Below are 22,756 nucleotides of genomic sequence, written 5' to 3'. Positions count from 1 at the left end.
GGACAAATCTACACTTATATTAAGAAGTATTTCTAAAGATACTTCTAAAGATACTTTTCTAAAGATATGTGTTGCCACACGCGAAAAATTAATTAACAATTTTATTTAACTTTCAATATTTTATTACTTATTAATTGGGTCCAATACTGGCGTCTCCCCGCTAAGCCAATTTATTTACAGAAATTATTTAATCTATAATATATACACAGATTAATAATGTATTAAAATTAGAAAAATGTATAAAGCGCCATCTATTTTATCTTCTTTAAAACTTTTTAGTACACTATTCAACTTCTATTTGCCAAGAACAAATTAAATTGTATATTTTCAAAAAATATGTACTTACTTCCCAACAAATTGCAATTCAGTTTTAATATCATCGATTAAAAGAGCCATATCCCGATATAAGTAGAACTCTGACACTTCAAAAATCAGCGGATAGCACAAAACTGTCATTCCGCACACGCGATAAATCTAAAAAATTCAAATGTCTAAATACAATGAACCATTTGAATATTTTTTAAATAATTACAAACATTTTGAGTAAAAACTTTGGCTATTTAAAAGAAGGACGTAGTTTATTGCCAGTTCTTCTTCACCTTTGATTTGGGAATTGGCAATAAATGTAAATTTAGAAGGTTTTTTCCTAAACGAATTTATTTTTATTTTATTTGGATTTGCAACCTACCTTACTAGTTCCCAGGGAACCTACGGGTCGAATGGGACGACCTGTCAGTTTCAACTTAGCGCATACACCCAATTCGCGATAAACGTGTACCAATTGCGTAGAACTGCAAACCTAGAAGATATAAAAAAAACTCATTTTTGGAGTTCTGAAAAATTAACGATTAATTCCTAAGATCGTGTTCGACAAATAAGCCAATTAGCCCAGTCATATTAGGTAAAAAAAGGGGTCAACCTCGGAATGAAAGATAATAAGCTACAAATTGGTATAGACCTTTGTTTTGTCGTTCTAAATGTTGTCTCAAAAGTCACAAATGATACCGTGTCCGCGTCTTAAGATATTGAAGGCCAAAGGTCATAAAAATGGGTTTTTCGTGAATATCTCGCTTTCTATTGCTTAAATGATATTTGTCTAATTATAAAAGTTGTAGAGTATAAAATTCTCTACAATTTTCGTATCATGTTTTTTTTTAATACGGTCAACCGTTTTTGAGGTAGAGCGCGAAGAGTGCGCAGCGCACAGTCATATATGGTCCTATGCAAGGTCAAGCGTGAGTTACGGTTATCAGTACGTTATATCAAGTCTATTATTTATTAAATTATTATAATTATTAAACAATGGCCATTATTTATGTACTAATTTTTAATTGTTGATATTTTATTAAAATCAGTAACTTAATTATTTACATTTAACTATTCAACTATAGTATATTATTAATTCTGGAATATATATTTTTAGTTAAAACGTCATTACATACGTTTTCTTCAAAACGTGTAAATTTTTTAATACTTATATACCTGGATATACTTGTCCCTACCCTATGACCTTTTCTATTTATAGCCGGGACAGATGTTCTATTGTATTCAAGGCCACTTTCTCTTTTAAGGGACCACTTTGTATTCGTCAAGATTATTCGTTAGTTTGAAATTGTATCTTCGCAACGACGGACGTACGGTTTTAAGAGCTATGGCTGATTTGTGTTTTATATGTGATAAGTCACTTTCAGAGGGTGTTTCTGTGAATGTTGTACGTGGTTTACAAACTTTAAAAACTGCAAGTATTGAAAGAAATGATGGAATGTGCATTCCGAGTGTCGAAAAGTGTACACTAGTAAAAATGCTATTGTTGCATCGAAACGACGCACAGAAGAGGGTGAACCTTCAACGCCAAGTGCACCTCGTAAAAAAAGAAACGAAGTGTTTGATTTTAAAAAATTGTGCTTATTTTGTGGCCAAGAAGCTAATGAAGTAGCGGAAAGGAAAAAAAGGGAGAAGTACAGACGGACAATAAGTAATGTAAGCACTCTAGCGTTTAAAGAGAACGTAATTAAAAGAGCAGAAGAACGCAACGATTTCTTAGGAGAATTAGTAAAGGAACGTATACTTTACGAGTATGATTTGATCGCTGTTGAAGCAAAGTATCATACTATTTGCTATACCAACTTTTTAACTCGAGTACCATCTGCTGATAAGAAGCCGCGCCAAGATGATCAAGTCACTCAAGCAATGAAGGAGATTTTTTGTTATATAGAAAATAATGAAGATTCTCAATTTACGTTGAAAGAACTTAAAGATGTCCTTACGGAGTACATACCCGACGATAAGACGATTATTACAAAACTACAACAAAAGTATTTAACTGACATAATAATTACAAAAAAAATAGGAGCATTTACAATTATTATATCTTTCCGTGATACAAAGGTTAATGTACTATCAAAAGCTTGGTACGAAAATAAAAAAAGCACCCCTGCAGAAGAACGTTTACGTATTGTAGAAGCTGCTGCGGCAATTATTAGGGAAGATATTAGATCATCTGTAGTCGAAACTAAGACGTATCCACCTCCAAATAAAATGCTAGATGGTATTAATGAAGAAATACCAAAAACATTATTACATTTTTTAGAAGAAATTATATTAAAGAATAGAAAAGGACAAGTAGAACATTTAAAAACGAAATGCACATCTATCAGTCACGCAATAATGGCTTCGATACGATGGACAAGCTTGCCTGAACGCTGCACAATATCCAAGTAATCCCGATGAAGAAAACGCATACGATCCTGAAATTCTGGAGGGTTTGGAGATGAATATGACCGATAATGAGGATGATGACAATGAATTGAACGTTTTCGAGCGACAACAAGAAGAAGACGACGAAGAAGATGAAAACAACTAGCTTCTATTCACAATTTTATTATAATTAAAACCAATAAAAATTCTTATGATATTTAAACTGACATTTCAACAAATGTATAGTATGGCATATTTAATGATAAATAAAGATATGCATAAAATATATCCCCTTATTGTCTTTTTAACTGAAAATATATATTCCAGAATTATATAAATAACTAGCTGACCCGGCTAACTTCGTTCCGCCTTAATAATAATATCGTTGTTACTTTAGTTAAACTTATTTTAGAATTTCATTAAGGTGATAACTTTTTTTGCAAATAGAGAAATGTTTTATTGCTTGCCATTGCAAAAGAAGAATGACAGTTTTACACATTAGGCCTCTTCTCTCTAACGCCAATATTGCGATACTGCATTTTAAAGCACTTTCTGCTTTACAACATTTTTTGATGAGGTAACACATGTTTTCGATCAAGATCAAAGCCTGGTTATGCATCTCCTCATTTACCTCAAGTTCGGAATTTCTTGAAGTGACACGAATTCGACGTAAAATGATGCGTAGTTTTGTCAACAAATGTCACCACATGCCGTGTGCATTCGTAAAATTAATTAATTAATTTAATGTTATTCGATTAATGTTATTTTATTACTTATTCTGCTATTCGGAGAGGAGAAAAATCCATCAAAAAAGACATAACTAACATCGGTCCAGCCGATCTCGAGTTATAAGTGTTGTAACAAACACGACTTTCTTTTATATATATAGATTAAGTTACTGATTTTAATAAAATATCAACAATTAAAAATTAGTACATAAATAATGGCCATTGTTTAATAATTATAATAATTTAATAAATAATAGACTTGATATAACGTACTGATAACCGTAACTCACGCTTGACCTTGCATAGGACCATATATGACTGTGCGCTGCGCACTCTTCGCGCTCTACCTCAAAAACGGTTGACCGTATTAAAAAAAACATGTTACGAAAATTGTAGAGAATTTTATACTCTACAACTTTTATAATAAGTACAAATATCATCAGCAATAGAAAGCGAGATATTCACGAAAAACCATTTTTTATGACCTTTGACCTTCAATATCTTAAGACGCGGACACGGTATCATTTGTGACTTTTGAGACAACATTTAGAACGACAAAACAAAGGTCTATACCAATTTGTAGCTTATTATCTTTCATTCCGAGGTGAAACCCCTAAAATGACTGGGCTAAATACCAAAACACTACATAACATTCTGAGTGGTAAATATAAATTAAACAAATACTGTTAAAAAAATAACGTTTCTAATAACTTTAATAAGATAAATTATACTATTCTTTCATTTACAAAATGAAAAAATGTAAAAATAAATGAAATATTTTTGATTTTTAAAAATAATTTAATGTGGGGCGCTCTATAGACGAAAAATATGGCACAGAGCGCCTCACGCTTTTTCACGATAATACCAGTATTTTTTGTTCATTACTATTTTCAGCCTAAATTAGGAATTATTTTTCACTTTTTAGTTTGATGGGCTTTAAAAGCGTTGTTTTTTAGTTTTTTTTAAACTATTATTTATTTTTTAGTTTATTTTTTTTTTCGGATTATTGCATTGTCATCGATCTTTGACAGTTCTCTGTCCGTTTAAAGTGGGTCAAAATCGAGTCCGAATACATACATACATACAGATGAAGCTAATATAAAGCGTGTAATAAATAATCTAAAATGTATCCTTAGTTCCAGAATCGTTTCACAAGAAATGATGCTTTCTGGATATTTACAATTTGGTGGTGCCCAACTAGATACTGCATATTGTTTAAAATATACCTGCACTGGTTCTACTTCGTGAGGTGTTTGTGTTTGTATTCCATACGTTCCCATCATAGCTTGAAGCCGCATTGATTCAGCTATAAGAACAACTTGAACCACTAGGTCAGTAGCAATACCCTGAAAATATAAGATTACTTAATAAATACTGTACCTGAGACAATGTGCTCTCAAAGCATTGTCTAACAATTGTTTGCATTGTAAAATGCACCATAGCGTGAAGTAATACAGATGTAATTTCAATTCAAGATAATTGAGGATATTAAATAAGTCTACACCTCTACTGACAAACTATTCAACAGTAACAAAGCTATGTGAAAATTACACCCCAATGGTTCACGCAAAACATATGACGCAAACATTTTAGCAAAGCTGCGTTCACTTGTTTGTTTGTGCATACTGCATACATTTGTGCAATATAAGGACAACTAGCACGATTGCAAATAAAAACATAGGGTTTGAAATCTATATATAGGAACAATTTATAATGTCAAAACCGTTTTTCAATTGAAATATGTATTTAGTTGTAAGAGACTTAGTCGAGCTTATTGTATATTACTCTGGTGTCTATATTAATAAAAGCGATTAAAGATTCTTAAACTAATTATGGTTTTACGTTTTTGAATAAGATTGTTAGTCTTTACGATAACAATCGATCATGTATAACATTTTCAGAAAAAAATCTCATTTGCAGAAACCGAAATTTTCTGGGAATATTTTGCATAAAACATTTTCGATCAATATTGTGGAAAAGGACCTTTTCTCCAAGCTAAAGTCGACCAGTCGAACAACTGTTTTACCGCACCCCCAGGCCTTAGTGACGATTATATACATTATTGGCACTTCGCTAACGCGATTCCTTGAATCGTCATCAAACTGTTGTTTTCACACACACACACATCGCATATTGTGGATGCCGCTACAACAAACACTCAACAAACCTTCTTGTGTAACACAATACGTTTTACGTTCTGAAAACTTGCTACTGTTGTGTGACAATGTACTACTTTCGCTACTCATCTTAAAAAAGCATAATTTGGCCAAGTGAACACAATGTGCTTTATCATTTACCTAAAATACAGGACAGGTACTTACGAACGCTGGTTTAGCCTTAAGTTTTGAGCATGAAAAGGAAAACAAGATGTTTTATGTCAACCATTTCTAGATTATTACACTTTTTAAGAAATATATACTTTATCTTAAATCAGGATTATATCTTTAATTTGCCCAAAAATAAATTGTATGTTGTTTCCATAACGTTTGGCTATGCTATAGAACTTGGCACGCATTTAGAACTCAATATTTTATCGGCAAAGTAACATTTTTTAAAACGTTCAAAAACTCTTAAAGAATATTTTTCTATTTTTATTTTTTTTAACTTACCTGAAAAGCAGAATACCGTCCAGCCCTCCTAGGTCGATTATATGAAGGGAGATACCGTCGTATAGGATCTAACTCGTTTACGTGTAGTAACCCACCCGTTAACAGTTGAGCCAGCACGAACAATGATTGCGCCCATAGGAATAATCCTCCGGTATCTGTATCAAGGGTTTGCATTCAAATATGTGATGTAAATAAAATAATAGAATAATATTAAATTCCAATTAAAGGACTTGAAGCTTCATGCGAAGTTGGATTGTTTGGATCTTTAAGTTTTTTCTTAATTTCAAATAACAATTGTATATTATTTATGACGTGTATGAGTAATTGAATTGAAAAAAAAAAAGACAATTAAAAATTATAAAATTTACGTTGGTCACGTGACACAATACGGTCACACATTAGTCGAATCGATGATAACATACCATGCCAGAAAATAGTATATGTATTTATCTGTCTAATCCTAATAACAATGTTTGTGTAGTTTTAGAATAACAATTAACACGTATAAAACTTGACGTTTGTTTATATCTCTACTGACATGATACGTCGTAGGGACTGGTGCGACGCCATCTTGCCATGAGAATCATTTTGGCGGGATGAAATTCTACATGTTTAATTTGAAATTTTAAAGCCAATATCCAACAGAATTAGAAAACTATATAATTGTATTTGACATATAATTGTATAATTATTGTAAATGATTTTGATCTAAAAAAGAATGCAAAAGTTTCAATAGAGTTTCAAGCTTGAATCTGATAGGAATTAATTGTGTTATAGACAATTGAAAGAACTCTTTCTTCTGAATAAAGAGTATGAAATGGTACAGAAAAATCAATTTTTAAATATTTTGCTAAGCATTAGTGACTGTCCAAGCGAGAAGTAAAGAATTATTTACATAGGAAGAAAGAAAAAGAGAGTGCAGTGCGAGATTGAGCGGTGCTAAGAAAAGCACAAAACATACATTTTACCTTTATTGTCATTATCTCCTGGTTGGTCTGAAATTGGTTTAAATATATTTTAATATAAACAACAGACGATCTCGAACTACTCAATTAATCAAGAAATTATGATTAAACATCTCTGACGCACTTTATTCCGAAAATCAGTTTATGTACATAACTCCAGTGTTTATTCGTTATTTTATTTAAGTACTCTTAAGGCATTTTAGTAAAATATGCAAGGAAAAAAAACAAACTTTGGTAATATAATTTATATTGTATGACATAAACTAATTTTTGAATTTAATTATTACTCAAAACCTTTTTGAAAGCTTGAATGGTAACTAGCTAACCATAAAGAATTAATTTGTGGAGGACGGAAGGTGCACTGTTCCACCAACTTAGTAGACCAGTCTATGGCCGGCCTAAAGGCCTGGAGACTGATGTATTGTATATGTTCTTAAGGGTCGAAAACTGTATTACGCGATTCAGAGTATGACGTCACTAATGTCGAAATATTTTAAACTATAAGCATAGACAATTTACTGATACGTACTTGCCGGAACTCTTCGTACGGAATAGGGTTCGTTGCGTTCACTTTCAACACCTTCTCGAGGCACGTAGTAGTACCAGGGGATGACTGGATCTAAATGCAATTTTAAAAATCATTAAATGACGCAAATGATTGCATATAATATCCTATTTATGACATGATTAACTAAAGACTGTATTTTTTTTAAATTTGATATTCAATATAGCCAATGAGATTACGGATATTATACAATATAATTTTTTTTATAAACCTACGGATTTCCTATTACAATATTTTATTTTCGATCAGGGAGCATTCAAGTATTACGTAACGTATTTTTTTCCTTTTGTAAACGTTACGATGCGGGGCGGGGATTAAATTAAGCGTTATTGTTAATATTTTTTTCGACTTACACCACATAATAGTAACTAAAGAGTCACTAGGTGGTCACGAAACGTTTTACTATACTTGGGTACTGAAAAACGTTACGACGAGTTACATCGGGGGGGGGGTCAATAATCTCCAAAAATTTCGTTACGTAATACTTGAACGCCCCCGCAAGATACAAAACACACTCTTTCTACTTTATATTATTTTTAAAAGTATAGACAATAAAAATCGAGGAACCAGATATAATTTTCTAATTATTTATTAACGTTAATAAAAACTTACCACCAAATTCATCCATATATATTCTCGACTTCAACAACTTCTGATACTCCTCAACCTGCTCCGGCAATGTCCTAAACACACCATCAATGATCATCATTACATAGAAAAGCGGCCACTCAGATTCCATTCCATCAAATTCCTTCAATTCACCCTCATTATAATAACGCCTATTGGGATCTTCCAACACACACTTATAACCGTCCCGACTAAACCTTTTAAAACCATATTTCCCTTTCAAGCGATTCAAAAGGTTCGTTTTCGTTAATTGTACTAAGATATCTTCGTGCGTTGCGAAAGCTGGGAAGGATATCGTTGGTAGAAGAGCGGCGTCAACACCCTGTAAGGACATAGAGTCTTTAGAAAGAGTTATTTGCGAACAAACAACACAAAAAAGACAATTTCAATATCTTTATAATAAATCCTTTCTTACATCGATTTGTTAAGTCAGAAAAATTACAAGAACATGTGTATAATTGAAGGGCAGATGCTTGGCAATAATTTCAGCAATTAATAACAAAAATTGGTCAGAAAATTTACTATGAAAACAAATGCACACACACTCGTTTCACTGGCGTTAATTCGATCGTAGCTTGATTTTCTATAATAGAACTATCTAAGACAAAAGTATTTTATACAATAGACAGGCATTTTAAAATTCGAACCAGTAGTTTCCAAGATGCGCTGAAGATGAGTTCAACCAAACAAATTGTTCAGCTATAATAATAGTTAGTATAAATATAGATATACATATAAAAGTTTTTGATCCGTAAATTATCTGTAGTTTACTATTACTAAACTTGTTATTATTGTTTGATTAACAAAATAATTACAATTTTTACCTTAGAACTAGACTCCCGTGGCAACATTGTTTCAAAAATACTTCTGTTTCTATTGTGTGCGTCAATATCTACGTATACAACGCTCCATGACGCTCCTTTGTCACCAAATAAATTGCATCCATTGATCGCTTCAAGGGCTGCCTTTGCCATACCTAAAAAAATTATTCCCATTTTCTAAAGGAAACAGTATAATATTGTACTGTAAACAGTAAAGTATTGATGTCCGCAAAATGTGTAATCTCAAAAATATATATTTAATTTAGTTTATAAGTTCTAAAACATGCAAGCTTATGACAATATGACACGCAAGCAAGAAAATATGACATTACAATTTTTACAAACACATTAATTACATTAGAACATAAAACAGTAGATGATAAGCAAAGTGTAGGTACATAAAAGCTTAGGGACTTTTTTTTATAGTCTAGGGTTAAAAGAAAGGAAATGCCCTCTACATCCACAATCCAATGCAATTAATTTATGTTCACAAGCGGTGAAATGTAATTATTCCCTTATTTACATTCTTAATGTTATTAAGTTGGTACTGTTGCAAGAAAAAGTTATTACCTATAGATGATGCATGTATTTCTGGTGTGCCATCATTATACTTAGAACCTCGTTCCCACATGCCATAATCAGGTGTTCTGTATGCTCTTTCAACATAGTATACCAGGTTTTGAACAAATGCAACTTCATCCTATAAATTGAAATTGTATTTTTAAAGTCACAACACAAATCATTTTATTTCCTGGAGACCCAGCTCAGTATAACCTGTGTAAGATGACATTATTTTTGCAGTATAATGTATGTAATGTAATTTGAAATATATACTCCATTAAAAATTTCTATCTTCAAAAAAAAAAAAATTTATAACTATCTGTATATAGTCAAATATAGAAAATCTTGACTTGAAATAGACCAGAAACTAATAAGAAAAGAGTTAAGTATAATAATCTACAAACTTACTTGTGTATAAATGATTTGAAGTCCAGATGTAATCATTTGTACCAAAAAAAGTAAATATAAGGACACTACATCAATTTGTAAGTGATGATACTGCTCGTCATCAAGTACTGGTTCTCCTGTTGTAAGATGGAACTTAACATGTAACGCATGGGCCGCACTCTGCCTAGTCTTGAAGGCTTCTACTCTTGCTGATTGCTTGATCCAGCATTCTAATACACCTCTCATACATTTTACTGTGCTCTGCCCTAATTCATGCGACTTTCCACGATCATCATCTATACGTCTGAAATAAGTATAGTCAAATAGTTGTTTCAATGTGCTAAAGCTGATATTTAGAGAAACAATGTTTTAGAGAAACAGAAGCCCACTGGCCTAATAGAAATAATAATTTGTGAAAAAAGAGCACACAAATGTTTAGGCATTGTTGTTTTTTATTCAAATTAGAATTTGACCTACCTATAAGCTTGGTATAGGCCCCATACAGCTGAAGCACAGTAAATGCTATCCCTCACACTTGCTATATGAAGATCAGAGGAAAGCACTGGGAATAAACCAGTTATGGGGCTTTGAAATCGTAGTAACTGCCGTTTAACTGTAAATTATGATAAAAAAGTAAATGTCTTTAGATTCAAAAATTGTACCATGTAATAAACATCAAATGGCTAAATTCTTAAGAATAAAAGGCACTTACCAATGGCATAATAAATATCTAGCTGCCTGACAGTGTCTTCATAATTAGCTATTTTCAGAAATTGCTGAGCATTGATGTCATCAATGCTGCCCTGGCGAATCATTAGGTCCGGGTGATCCTAAAAACAAATTTAAATACTATTTCTTAATTTTTATTTAAGGACAGTGAGCTTAAGTTTAAATAGACTATTCAATTAGTTTAGAAAACCAATAAGCAAATCCCACATAAGTTTAAAATATAAATGAAGGTGAAATTAATCATGATAAGACATTACTTTCAATAAATAAACAAGACAGTGAAATGTGAATACACAAGTATGTGTTACACGGTGACACCTTCACGTCTGTTTTGATTTTTGACAGTTGAATGTTTTTGTAGTTAATTTTTTTAAATTAATAGTACTTTTAAGGTCAAAAGGTCACTCACAGATTATAATCATTAACTCCAATTACTAGACAGTTTAGGTTACTAAGGTACATAGTAACAACTAACACTTGTGTCATAAAATAATTCGATAAACAATGAATGAATTTTAATTATAGATTTTTCTAATATTTTTAGGATATGATCTAGTCGAATTTACTTATAAACATAATCAGTTGAATGAACATGAATTTATTGACACATAAGTGACACTTGTGACTTGATGTTTAACTTGAAAACTATAAAATTCTGCGAGTTTCCCGAGTTGTGTACACAACAAATATTTATATTTATGTAGAAATTAATATTCCTTTTTTAACGAGGTTGCATTTTTAACTAATAATTATCAATTAATTTTTAAATAATATATATAGTGTTTAGTGGTGGTAAATGGTTATTAATTCTCGTCGATGATAGCCAATCTTTAGCCATCTCCAAGGTACGTTACGTGTATTTTTTATTATACTAAAAAAAATATATTGTTTTATTCTTTTAATATTACTCTAGATTATTTACTATCGTTAGGAATAAAATGAATCATGAGGTGCAAGAGGAGCCCAAGACATCCAGCAACAGAGAGTCACAGGTTGAATGGATTTTTACAATGTTCACATATAAATTAACCATGCATCTTTTCACATTAAAATCAAATAAATAAAGACATTGGGTCCATAACAAACATTTGTGGTGGGGTATGTGTATGTGTGTGTATGTCTGGTCTGGTTTTTGCTTTTGATTGGATATTTAATGGAGACAAACATTTTAAGAAATGATTGTTATAAACTTTAAGTATTGTAAACTATGAAGTAAAACTATTTATAATTGTAAATACGGTCAAGTGCTCATATACTGTTTTAGATTTAACAGAAACTAAAATAAACAGTTCCTTAAAATGATAAATACTGTTAGTTTGTAACCACCATATTTATAATTTAATTTAATACTGGCTATTTGAGACAGACGGGCGAGTAATAGAAGCATGAGGTGTATTGCATACTGTATTGTGTCACTAATTATCTGTATTATTATAACTTTATTCAACTAATAATAGTATATTTAAGTGTCACTTAACATTATTTTAACATGGAAAGCCAAGTCCATGATTACTTGTTTAACAAACTTAATAATGTGGTCTCTAGATGATTTATAACTTAATTTACTTAAATTATAAGAGGATACAATTTCAATTCCCTGATTTCTTTACATTGTTTGCTTACCCTTCTTCTTTTCATTTTATAGCTAGATCTGTTCAGTTTAATCGGAGGAAGTTGGCCACCAGCACCAAGAGAACCTGAGAGACAATATGGTACTGTACCAAGAACACCCAAAAAAACTCCACAGTATGCTCATGAAAGAGTGAAGTCAGTCAATCTATTGAATCACATAGTACCAGATAGAAGGAAAAAACCAGTGTTTAATTCTTCTACAAGCAGTAATTTTTATACTAAGATGGTGCATGATACAAAGAAAATTGAAACTGGAGTTTTAGTCGGTATGATGCTTATTCATTAATTTCTTAAGTTTTATATCACGCACATGATTGCTTATCTCCGTTATCTATATAAAATGTAAGTGAGTATATAATTTAGCCAGAATATAGGAATTAGTATTTTAATCTAACAAACATACATTAAAATTGCACAAAAGTCAACAAAACAACACTATAATTTAATGCATACATATACATATATTAGTATAAGCATAGTACTATAATATCTTTAGGACCAATTCAGAATTTTTTAAATAAAATATTGTTTAGCTTAGCCTAAATTGAAAATTATTGGTATTACGCGCAGTATCACGGTAAACCTAATAACCAATAGATGAATTAGAAATGAATCTTATTAATCTAGAGTTTTAAAGCAAGCACGACGATTTAATCTTACCATAATTCACATATTATCCTTACAAAGATCCATTCTTGCGCGTAAACATTTTTACTACTCAACAGGTTAAAACATAGACTACGTAGTAGGACGTCCCATTTTAACTTTCCTATTTCTAATTATAGAATATGCGGGTGAGACGTCGATCGTCAGTTGTTACGCGCTATGTCCATGTCGCAAACGTATTATCTTAGGGAACTTTCAAGAGACGAAATACCACTATGCGTACTCCAATACGAAACGAGTGTGTTTTTGTTATTAACAATATTCTTATTACAAAATTTTTAACGTATGCTTTATGGTCACAGTGACCATCAGTTCAGGAACATGAAAATTCTATTTTTTTAAGAGAAAAGTATTTCTAAATGGATGTGACAATGTAATCACCATGAGAAAGTGCTTAGATCAACGTATTCATTAAGTGCAGAGCTCGTAGATTTACTGTTTACCGGTACTACGGGTGCCGGCTAATTGCGTCCCTTGTAACTTTCGTTATCTATCTACGCCGCAGCCAATTTTGTGAGATCCTTAAAGTCTTTATAAATATTGGCTCTTTTCATTACATATGCATTTTTCATTATATACAACATCTCGTGACTAGATAAAATGCTTAGCTTTGTTTGCCAGCAAGAGACATTATTAAGTGCATTTTTCAGATGTAGGCGGTAATGGAATTCCGGAAGAACTATATGACACACCATCTCTTGGATCGCCTAGATCAATACCTCAATGGCAAGATAGACAGTCACCCATACACTTGCAAGACGACATTGGTGTTGGCTCGTTGGTTGAAGTAGCAACTGACGTAAACCAGCATTATTATGGTGTGGTCCGATGGATTGGAATTATTGATGGTGAGTATTCATTGAGATAGCTTTTCTTCGAAGTCTTCGTTGCTGCAGGTCGTGCCTGTCTTGGAATATCTATCCTCAGCTTGTCTCAGTGCATTAGCGATGTTGAGAACCATAATTGTCATAATTTAGTTAAACCAACAGATAGGCGGTCGACACCGATTTTTCCTGCCATCACTCCTTCCTACAATTACCAGCATGTCGAGATTATTCGGTTCTCTCCTGGCAATATGGCAAAGTAGCTCAACAACATTGTAAACGATAGTTGACAGTGTTGTGTTATTGACAATCTTTAGTTGGTTGAGAATGGACTTATTGGTTCTTTAAGCAGGACATGGAATTCGTTACATCTCCATCACCACATATTGAATGCCGCTATCTGTTTTCGGTCCGCTGTACAAATTGACCAGGACTTTGATCTGTACTGAAATATGGAAATGAGTTCACTGAAACAGTGAACATTGAAAGAAGATTGTAGAATTAGCGCATCGGATTATTAAGAAGCTGAAACTAAGTAAACGTTTTTAGAAAGTGTATGTAAATAGCCTATCGGAATTTTTATAATAGCTATTCCAATATTATGATAAATATGAGGCTTAATCTAATACTAGGATTAGATTAATTTGTTGTATACGAGCCTTATTCGAAAGCCAATTTAGTCTGACCCTAATCTCGAATAGAAAACCTAATCAGCGCTTAGTGGGTGTATTTGGAACTAAACGCAGCTGAATCCATCATCAAACACAATTTAGAAAATAAAAACACATGGTTTCCAATCGTACGACGCTAGTCCCCATAAATTGTATGGAACATCGTTGAGTTGGATATAAATAAATAAGAAAAAGTAAAATTTATTAAGGGTCTGTTTCACAATGTAGGGATAAAGTACCAAATAGCTATGCAACACATAAATTATTTGTAAGATAAATAATGGTGCTATTTGACATTCATCGGACTCATAGCTAATGATGGACTTTATGTGACCAATAGCGCTATCTGACAGTCGTGAAACGCAACAATAAGTGTTTATCCTACCAATAAGTACTAAATAGCTAATTTGGAACTTATGTAGAACTTATCCGTACATTGTGAAACAGACCCTTAATCTGGTTACTCAATACTCATACAAAACATTATTCTTACTTCATTATTACCTCATTTGAATGTAATAATTTTTCATAACATTCGGTTTGTTTTCTTCTTAGAGACAGCAACAGCAGGTGTAGAGCTGGAACAGAATGTGTGTGGTTTGGGAGATGGCATTCGTAACGGGCAACGATTATTCCCCTGTGCTCCGGGTCGTGCGTTGTTCGTACCACTTGCATTGTGTCGACGTGATGCAAGGTTTAGAGACACGCCCCCGCCGGAACGACATTTGCGTAATGAGGAACATTTCGATCAGGTAATCAAGCTTCAATATGGCACACTCAAAACCCTAACAGCCCGTTCCCACTAGTCGTAAGTCGCATAAGACTAAAAGTCGAATGCTCTGGTCACCATACACTTTATATGGAGCTGTTCACATTAGATGAGACGCGACTTTTAGTCTAATACGACTCAAAAAACCATCCGACGGGCCAGCGCCCGTTTTAAGACTAAAAGTCGCGTCGAATCATGCTCGCATAGGTGCCTGCTTGTTGCTGTTCACACTAGTCGTACGTCTTTACGACTCGAGCGCGTTGTTACCTCTCTCCCCGCCCCGCTTCCTAGACACACATTCCTACACATTGCTTGCTCACTCTATTCGTGTTTTTTTGTTTGTTGTGTGAAAATGGAGAAAGAAATAAAAGCCCAAGAACTTATTCCATTAGTTGAGTCTATCTTTCTGTTAGGATTGGGTGCATCCAGTATTTTCTTCGGGTTGACATTTTTTTCAACTTTTTTAATTTTCTTCGTAAGTAGTAGAGCACAACAAGTTCTTCGTCGGCGTCCATGTCGCGAATTCGCTACGTACCGAATGGCGCGAAACTACGACCTATACGACTCGCGACGCAGTGTGAACAGGGACATCAGACTTTCGACTTTTAGTCTTATGCGACTTACGACTAGTGGGAACGGGCTGTAACAGCCCGTTCCCACTAGTCGTTCCCACTAGTCTAGGAAGCGGGGCGGGGAGAGAGGTAACAACGCGCTCGAGTCGATTAGACGCACGACTAGTGTGAACAGCAACAAGCAGGCACCTATGCGAGCACGATTCGACGCGACTTTTAGTCTTAAAACGGGCGCTGGCCCGTCGGATGGTTTTTTGAGTCGTATTAGACTAAAAGTCGCGTCTCATCTAATGTGAACAGCTCCATATAAAGTGTATGGTGACCAGAGCATTCGACTTTTAGTCTTATGCGACTTACGACTAGTGGGAACGGGCTGTAACTGGGTCTTGGCCTGAGATTGCATCCGTTTCTTTGATAAATTTAATTGGTGATCAGCCTTCTATCTGACACATGTCATGTATTAATTTAAGCTGAGCCGTGTTGGCCTAGTGGCTTCAGCGTGCGACTCTCAAACTTGAGGTCGTAGGTTCGATCCCCGGCTGTGCACCAATGGAATTTCTTTCTATGTGCGCATTTAACATTTGCTCGAACGGTGAAGGAAAACATCGTGAGGAAACTGATTTGACTTAGACCCAAAAAAGACGACGGCGTGTGTCAGGCACTGGAGGCTGATCACCTACTTGCCTATTAGATTTAAAAAATGATCATAAAACAGATTCAGAAATTTGAGGCCAACACCTAAAGAGGTTGTAGCGCCACTGATTTATTTTATTTATTATTAATTTAAGCTAGATTACTATTTGTTGGTAGCGCTTTTATGTTATACTGTGCATGAGTTTCTGAACGTACGTGAATACTTATTTAAATTAATATTATAATTTCCAGCCCGATTGCCCAGTAGTCCCAGGCGTTGTGCCGCCTTTAAACTCTTTAGGCGACTTAGCAGGCAAGAACCGAGGGATTCAAGGCCACCACAATTCCTGTTATCTCGATGCAACTTTGTTTGCTATGTTCACTTTTACAAGCGTTTTTGATGCACTTCTATATCGGCCACCAGAACCTGAAGTAAGTGATATTTTCATTGACATTAGTATGAGTCTTACAATTTAAACAACAACAAAAAAATCGCGGTCTATGGTCTTAAGGATCTCTTTTTAAGATCTGGAAGGTGTAGTGAATTATAATGTCTTGACTTTTCAATATATAAATTAAATTATAATACTTTAAACATATTTACTTGATTAGATAGTATCAAAACTGTTTGTTCTCACTATAGTCATACAGTTTGACTGATTGCTGAAGAGATCAATTTCTTTCTAATTCTTTAAATTACTTTCAGCTGTAGTCAAAATACAATAAAGTAGCCTTGTAAGCTGTAATTCCGGGAATAATATATTATTTTTGCGAAGTTGGAACTGCACATTCACATGCTGCTGCAACATACTTAACTTTTGAAAGTCCAATTACATATCTATTGCAATAATGACAATAGAAAGTAATTTTACGATTTACTTTCACTAATGTACTATTCTAAATATAACAACTTCTGTCCTAAAGTTACATTGTTGCGTCAGTGTCAATAAAAAAAAAATGTGTGCGTGTACTAGTACACACGTAAGAAGTGAAACTTCTTTATGACCTTATTTTCGAAAAATGATCTACTATATGCAACTTTACAGAAATTGAAATTGTTAAATAAAGTTAAATTAGATAAAGTTTAACAAAAGGCTTTTATTATCATAGACATGAATACAAATACAATTATTTCATTTTAACTTATTACTGTACTACTATGTAGTACTAAGATTATTACAGAATTTTATTAATTGTAATATAATTATTAGTATTACTATCATTGTTATCGTTTTTATATATGTTTGTTACTAATGGATTCCAATCTCTTCGGATCAACCGTGGTAGGGACAAGAAAAAGATGGCGCGTAACCGAAAAATGTGACAAATATTGTGTGTAAATTTTATTCCAACGCCGATAAAGAAGTTTGACTTCAAAAAACAACATGGCGCGTAACCTGCTACAAAATTTCTCCCATACGTCGATAAAGAAGTTTCACTTCAAAAGATGGCGCGTAACGGAAAAATGTGACGCGTAACGAAAAAATGTTACACTAAATTTTTTTCCAACCCCGATAAAGAAGTTTCACTTCAAAAATCGTAATGGTAATTGTGAAGGAATTAAGCAGGAGATAAAACTGACAGATGTCAATTTAAACAAAACAAAATTTCGCAAGCCTTTGTTTAAAACTGGACATACTACATTACATCTTTCGCATTACAAAATTAACAATCTTATAATTGTGTCCCTAATTTTAGCCCCATATTCCAAACGTATTATATTAATATAATATTAATTTAACATTGTTTCTATAACTATGCCATTAATTTATATAGGATTCACCGCACTACAGTGAAGTACAACGCGTACTTCGCGAAGAGATAGTGAACCCGTTACGACGTCACGGCTACGTGCGAGCCGACCGCGTTATGAAATTGCGTACGTTACTTGAAAGGCTTTCGGACGTGCCCGGACTTACTTCAGAAGAAAAGGTATTATGTAAATTATTTAATATTTACATAATGTATATTTACCATAAGGTAATTTTACTCATAAAAGTTTTGGCTACATTTTGTTTTTGTAACATATATGTTATGAGCTATGTAACTTAGGCAGTCATCAGTAAAATTAGCTGCTTCGTACCGCAGTAGTTATTGACACTGTTTTTAGCGCTGATTTACTTACTTTTTTACCTTAAAAAACAGTGTGTTTAAGTAGAAAGAATTAAAATAGTATGAAAATGTAAAAAAGGGTGCGTGTACTTTTGTACGCGCGTAAGAAGTTATACTTCTTTGGCATTATTAAAAATAGTTTTTGATTGCATGCATATAATTAATTACAATTAAATAATCAAAGACTGGAAAAGGAGTCATTATAGTCAATAAAGTTCAGTTTACATTTGAAAAATTAAATAAATAAATATTTATTATTATTCTCTTACATTAAGTGTAACATAAGTTCTATTATTATTCGAATGTTGTTTTTAAATTATGTCCAATGCCGTAGCATCTTCCGTGTGCAACTTCATTCTGTTAATTATGTGTCACGGTGCGCGCGCATCGTAAAATTTCACTCTCATCAATTTTTCATAACGCGCCTAAGTATAACTTCAAAAAATTACGAACGAAAAAGCAACACTGACACATTTGAATGCTTTGTTAAGTGCCTAACACAGAACAATAAAGAAGTTATTAAATTAAATTTTATTATTTTTACAGGATCCTGAAGAATTCCTAAACGGTCTTGTAGCACAGTTATTAAGAGCTGAACCATTTCTAAAGTTATCTTCAGGACAGGAGTCATATTGCTACCAATTATTTGTTGAAAAGGACGAACACGTTACTTTGCCGAGCGTACAACAATTGTTAGAGCAATCTTTCGCCACATCTGGGGTTAAACTTAGTGAGGTAATTTGTTCTTGAACACCACTTTATCAAAGCAGTGTTGGCCTTGTGACTTCAGCGTGCGACTCAAATCGCTGAGGGTCGTAGGTTTCGATCCGTGCCACAATGCGCTTTCTTTGTGCGCATCAAACACTCGCGTGTAGTGTGACGGAAAACATCGTGAGGACACCCGCATTTGTCAAACCCAAAAATCCATGACATGTGTCAGACACAGAAGGCTGATTATAGACTTTTGTCTATAAAATAAAAATGGTCGAAGAAATGGATGCAATCTAATTTCAAGACCCATAAATGGTTATAGCGCTACTAGATTATTATTATTATACATATTTATTTTAAATTATTTATATTAATATATGTTATATTTTACAAGTATATGAGTGAATAAGTTAACGCAATTTTTTTTTTTATAAAATTTATTTATTTCGTAATTATACAGCATACAACATAAATTATATATAATAAAAACAATTATACTAAATATATAGCTAAGATGGAATACATAATATTTACAAAAATTTTCAATCATTTACAAAAGGAAAAAGGAATAAAAATTTATTCAATACTTTTAACTAAGTACCTAATTTGGCTGTATTTGTGTAAAAGTGAGGGTGTGAATGTGGGGTGTGTATAGCTAACACAAGTCAAGGCTTAAATATTGGTCGTTGTATGTCTGAGTTTTTTGGATAGTTGGTGTTGATGTGTGGAACGCGTAACAAAGAACGATTCCAGGAACATGGAACATGGAATGAGTGTGGAATTTAAATTTTGATGACAATATTATTTGTTTTTTTAAGGTCCCTGCAGCACTTATTATTCAGATGCCTAGGTTTGGAAAGAACTACAAATTGTATCAAAGGGTTTTGCCGTCCCCACTCTTGGATGTGACCGATCTAATTGAAGGACGTAAGGCATATTTTTATATATTAACACTAAATTTATTAAGATATTTTTTTGTAAATAAAAAAAATTACATTATTACATATTTTGAAGCAATACAAACTTTTGTACACAAAATCAAATCATTTATTTCTATTTGGCCTATTAGAAAGGCACTTTTGAAAGTTAAAAGGCAACATTACAAGTTTTATTTAAAAAAAAATTACTCTAGTTGTCCCTTCCAAAAGGAGGAGATTCTTATTCTTATGGACAAGAATGTGCAAGAAACTCCATACGTACTCTTTTAAAATATGTATTTTTTACAATATTTTGTATACATTGATGTGATAGTGTTGTGTGTTCTAGGTACATGTGAATACCATGTACCTAGAACAAAAAAAAAACTACTATACTAAAATAAAATAAGCGCATGGTGTAATAAAGGAAAAAAAATATTATGTAGATACATGGTGCTCACATATTTACAAATATGGCAACTATAGATTTTACAAACGAGTAATTTACAAAGCGATATTTCCTAAGCTATATTTTATTTATTCTATGCGTATCGCGTGAAAGATATATAGATGAGATGCATTTAGCCCGAAGGTGAACAAGTTACGTTTTATGATTTTAGATAAAATTAACTGACTTGTAACAAATAACAAATCTTAAGTGGTATAATTTTAGATTAAATTTCATCATTAAATGTCAAAAAAATAATTTATAATAGTAATTTTGAAATATTTAACCGCCTCCAAATTTGTTTTTAATGTACTAATCACCTTGGTTGATGCACTATTATGAAAGAAAGCGTAGCTATCCACTACGCATTTCTGTAGATTTTAAGAATTACTGAAACGGTTTTAAGGAAACTTTGACCATTTAATTCATATCAATGTCTTACTTTCCGTAAAAATTGTAGGATATCATACACTTACGAACTTTAGCAAACTGATGTTTTTCTGCATTGTTTATGGCTCTAGTACCCCGTCAGTGCGCGGTATGCGGCAGTCTTGCACGTTGGGAATGCAGTGCGTGCGTAACGGGTGGAGCCCTCGATACAGGCGCCCTCTGCACTTCTTGTTTAAGACTCGCGCACGCTACTCGCCCCACACATAAGGTATACCTTACCAGGTTACTATAGTAACAAAGATAAATCGTTGACCGACCATTTGGTAATCTTTTCAAGGTTACAACTTATGTTTTTTACAAATAACGTTTTCCATTAATAACAGGAATTATTAGGAATTTAATTTAACCCGTAAGTAAAAAAATATATTTTTTCTATGTGAGCCATTACGGTTTCGTACGGTGAAGGAAAACATCAAGGGGATACCGAAATTTTATATTCAGTTGTAGTATTTTATTATTGTATTGTTTAGCTTATTTACATCTGGAATAAACTTTTCAATTTTTGTTTTTACCTGTTTTGTGATGTAAATTAAGTGTTATATATACAAATAAAGAAAATTATTTTTGTTTCAGGCAACACCATTGGCAAGATGTGAGGAATACGCGAATATATTGGAGTCGTGCCCCGTGCCACGTGTTTATATGGAGTTATTCGCAGTTCTTTGTATAGAGACAAGTCATTATGTTGCCTTTGTGAAGACTAGCGTCGCACATGATGCTCCTTGGTGCTTCTTTGATTCCATGGCGGACCGAAAAGGTATTTTTTTTAATTTAGAAATTTGGTCTACAAAATCGTTTTTTTTAGTGGTTATCTGTAATATTTTTTTTTATTTTTATATCTCATGATATAAATTTCATGAGTATTTTTTATAAGAAAACAATACTCTAGTATAGTATATAACATAAAATAGTTTATATTGAACTTTGGATAAACTCTTGAATTAATAATATAAATAATTTTTAAGAAGTATTATTTCGCAAAAAGTGTATTTGAAATTTTTACCACGTAAAATAAAAACAATGTAAGCTGATAGAAAATGTACAGTCTATTGGATTATACCGTTTACAAAAAGATAGTACATATATGTATATGCAAAATATTGTATACTAGCTGACCTTGTCCCACTTCGTTGGATGACTTTTAAATATAAAATTTAGACTGTGACGTTGACCATTTTTGTAGGCATTGTCAAGCGCTACAAATTTTCTCTACAACTCAATCATATATTTCTCATTGTTAAGTTTGTAAGACACATGGCTTTCTATTTAACTTTAATCAAATCAAAATCGGTTCCAATCCAGAGATTACCTTACCCCCTTCAACTTCACAAACGCTCTTTTAATAATATTAGTATAGATGATTACCGCTTAATTCCAGGTGAACGCAACGGCTACAACATACCAGAGATAGTAGAAATAGAAGAATTAGCGGGTTGGGTTAGTGACGAAGGGGGTCGGGCTTTACACGCTTCCGCGCCTCATGATCGACTTCTACCAGCCCACGCTAAACGGTTACTCGCAGACGCATATATGTGCTTCTATAGGAGCCCAGACGTCGCTATGTATAGATAGACAAGTTTTAACTGATAACATACGCGGAGAGTCGTGGGATTGGGAACTGTTACGTCATTAAAGTTTGACAGTTGTCAGCCTTATATGAAA

The 22,756-nt window shown here is 33.0% G+C and overlaps 2 protein-coding genes across 10 annotated transcripts in view; one reads left to right on the top strand and one right to left on the bottom strand.

Moving 5' to 3' along the window:
• LOC125055982 (probable phosphorylase b kinase regulatory subunit beta) overlaps positions 1–13,109 on the bottom strand; it is a 22,833-nt gene extending 9,724 nt beyond the window's left edge. The window contains exons 1-15 of one of the 6 annotated variants that reach the window (XM_047658778.1): positions 12,982–13,109; positions 12,313–12,386; positions 10,673–10,790; positions 10,438–10,573; positions 9,982–10,264; positions 9,583–9,712; positions 9,016–9,167; positions 8,177–8,513; positions 7,529–7,618; positions 7,003–7,029; positions 6,035–6,189; positions 5,747–5,761; positions 4,652–4,771; positions 689–799; positions 347–474 (exon numbers count right to left, since the gene is read on the bottom strand). In XM_047658778.1, the coding sequence (XP_047514734.1) occupies positions 347–474; positions 689–799; positions 4,652–4,771; positions 5,747–5,761; positions 6,035–6,189; positions 7,003–7,029; positions 7,529–7,618; positions 8,177–8,513; positions 9,016–9,167; positions 9,583–9,712; positions 9,982–10,264; positions 10,438–10,573; positions 10,673–10,790; positions 12,313–12,327 (1,817 nt within the window). In that variant the 5' untranslated portion in view covers positions 12,328–12,386; positions 12,982–13,109. Of the gene's footprint in view, positions 1–346; positions 475–688; positions 800–4,651; positions 4,772–5,746; positions 5,762–6,034; positions 6,190–7,002; positions 7,030–7,528; positions 7,619–8,176; positions 8,514–9,015; positions 9,168–9,582; positions 9,713–9,981; positions 10,265–10,437; positions 10,574–10,672; positions 10,791–10,946; positions 11,044–12,312; positions 12,387–12,981 lie in introns of those variants that run through there. The other 5 variants (XM_047658780.1, XM_047658781.1, XM_047658779.1 and 2 more) reach the window with 5 other exon arrangements.
• On the top strand, positions 11,311–22,756 carry LOC125055983 (ubiquitin carboxyl-terminal hydrolase CYLD). 4 transcript variants are annotated; one of them, XM_047658785.1, is made up of 13 exons: positions 11,311–11,531; positions 11,619–11,681; positions 12,335–12,587; positions 13,638–13,835; positions 15,038–15,234; positions 16,709–16,888; positions 18,233–18,388; positions 19,115–19,303; positions 20,098–20,206; positions 21,166–21,302; positions 21,668–21,851; positions 22,473–22,685; positions 22,720–22,756. In XM_047658785.1, exons 2-12 carry the CDS (start codon positions 11,628–11,630, stop codon positions 22,664–22,666), a joined length of 1,851 nt encoding a protein of 616 aa, XP_047514741.1. In that variant the 5' UTR covers positions 11,311–11,531; positions 11,619–11,627; the 3' UTR covers positions 22,667–22,685; positions 22,720–22,756. The 4 variants fall into 4 exon arrangements, with proteins under 4 accessions (XP_047514741.1, XP_047514740.1, XP_047514743.1 ...); XM_047658784.1 differs by having other exon boundaries at positions 11,312–11,534; positions 11,621–11,681; XM_047658787.1 differs by lacking the exon at positions 11,619–11,681 and having other exon boundaries at positions 11,318–11,534.

The sequence above is a fragment of the Pieris napi genome, chromosome 14 (assembly GCF_905475465.1).
Source record: "Pieris napi chromosome 14, ilPieNapi1.2, whole genome shotgun sequence".
Taxonomy (NCBI): Eukaryota; Metazoa; Arthropoda; class Insecta; order Lepidoptera; family Pieridae; genus Pieris; species Pieris napi.
Note: the sequence above shows the minus strand (reverse complement) of the source record. Positions and strands in the feature narration are given on the sequence as shown.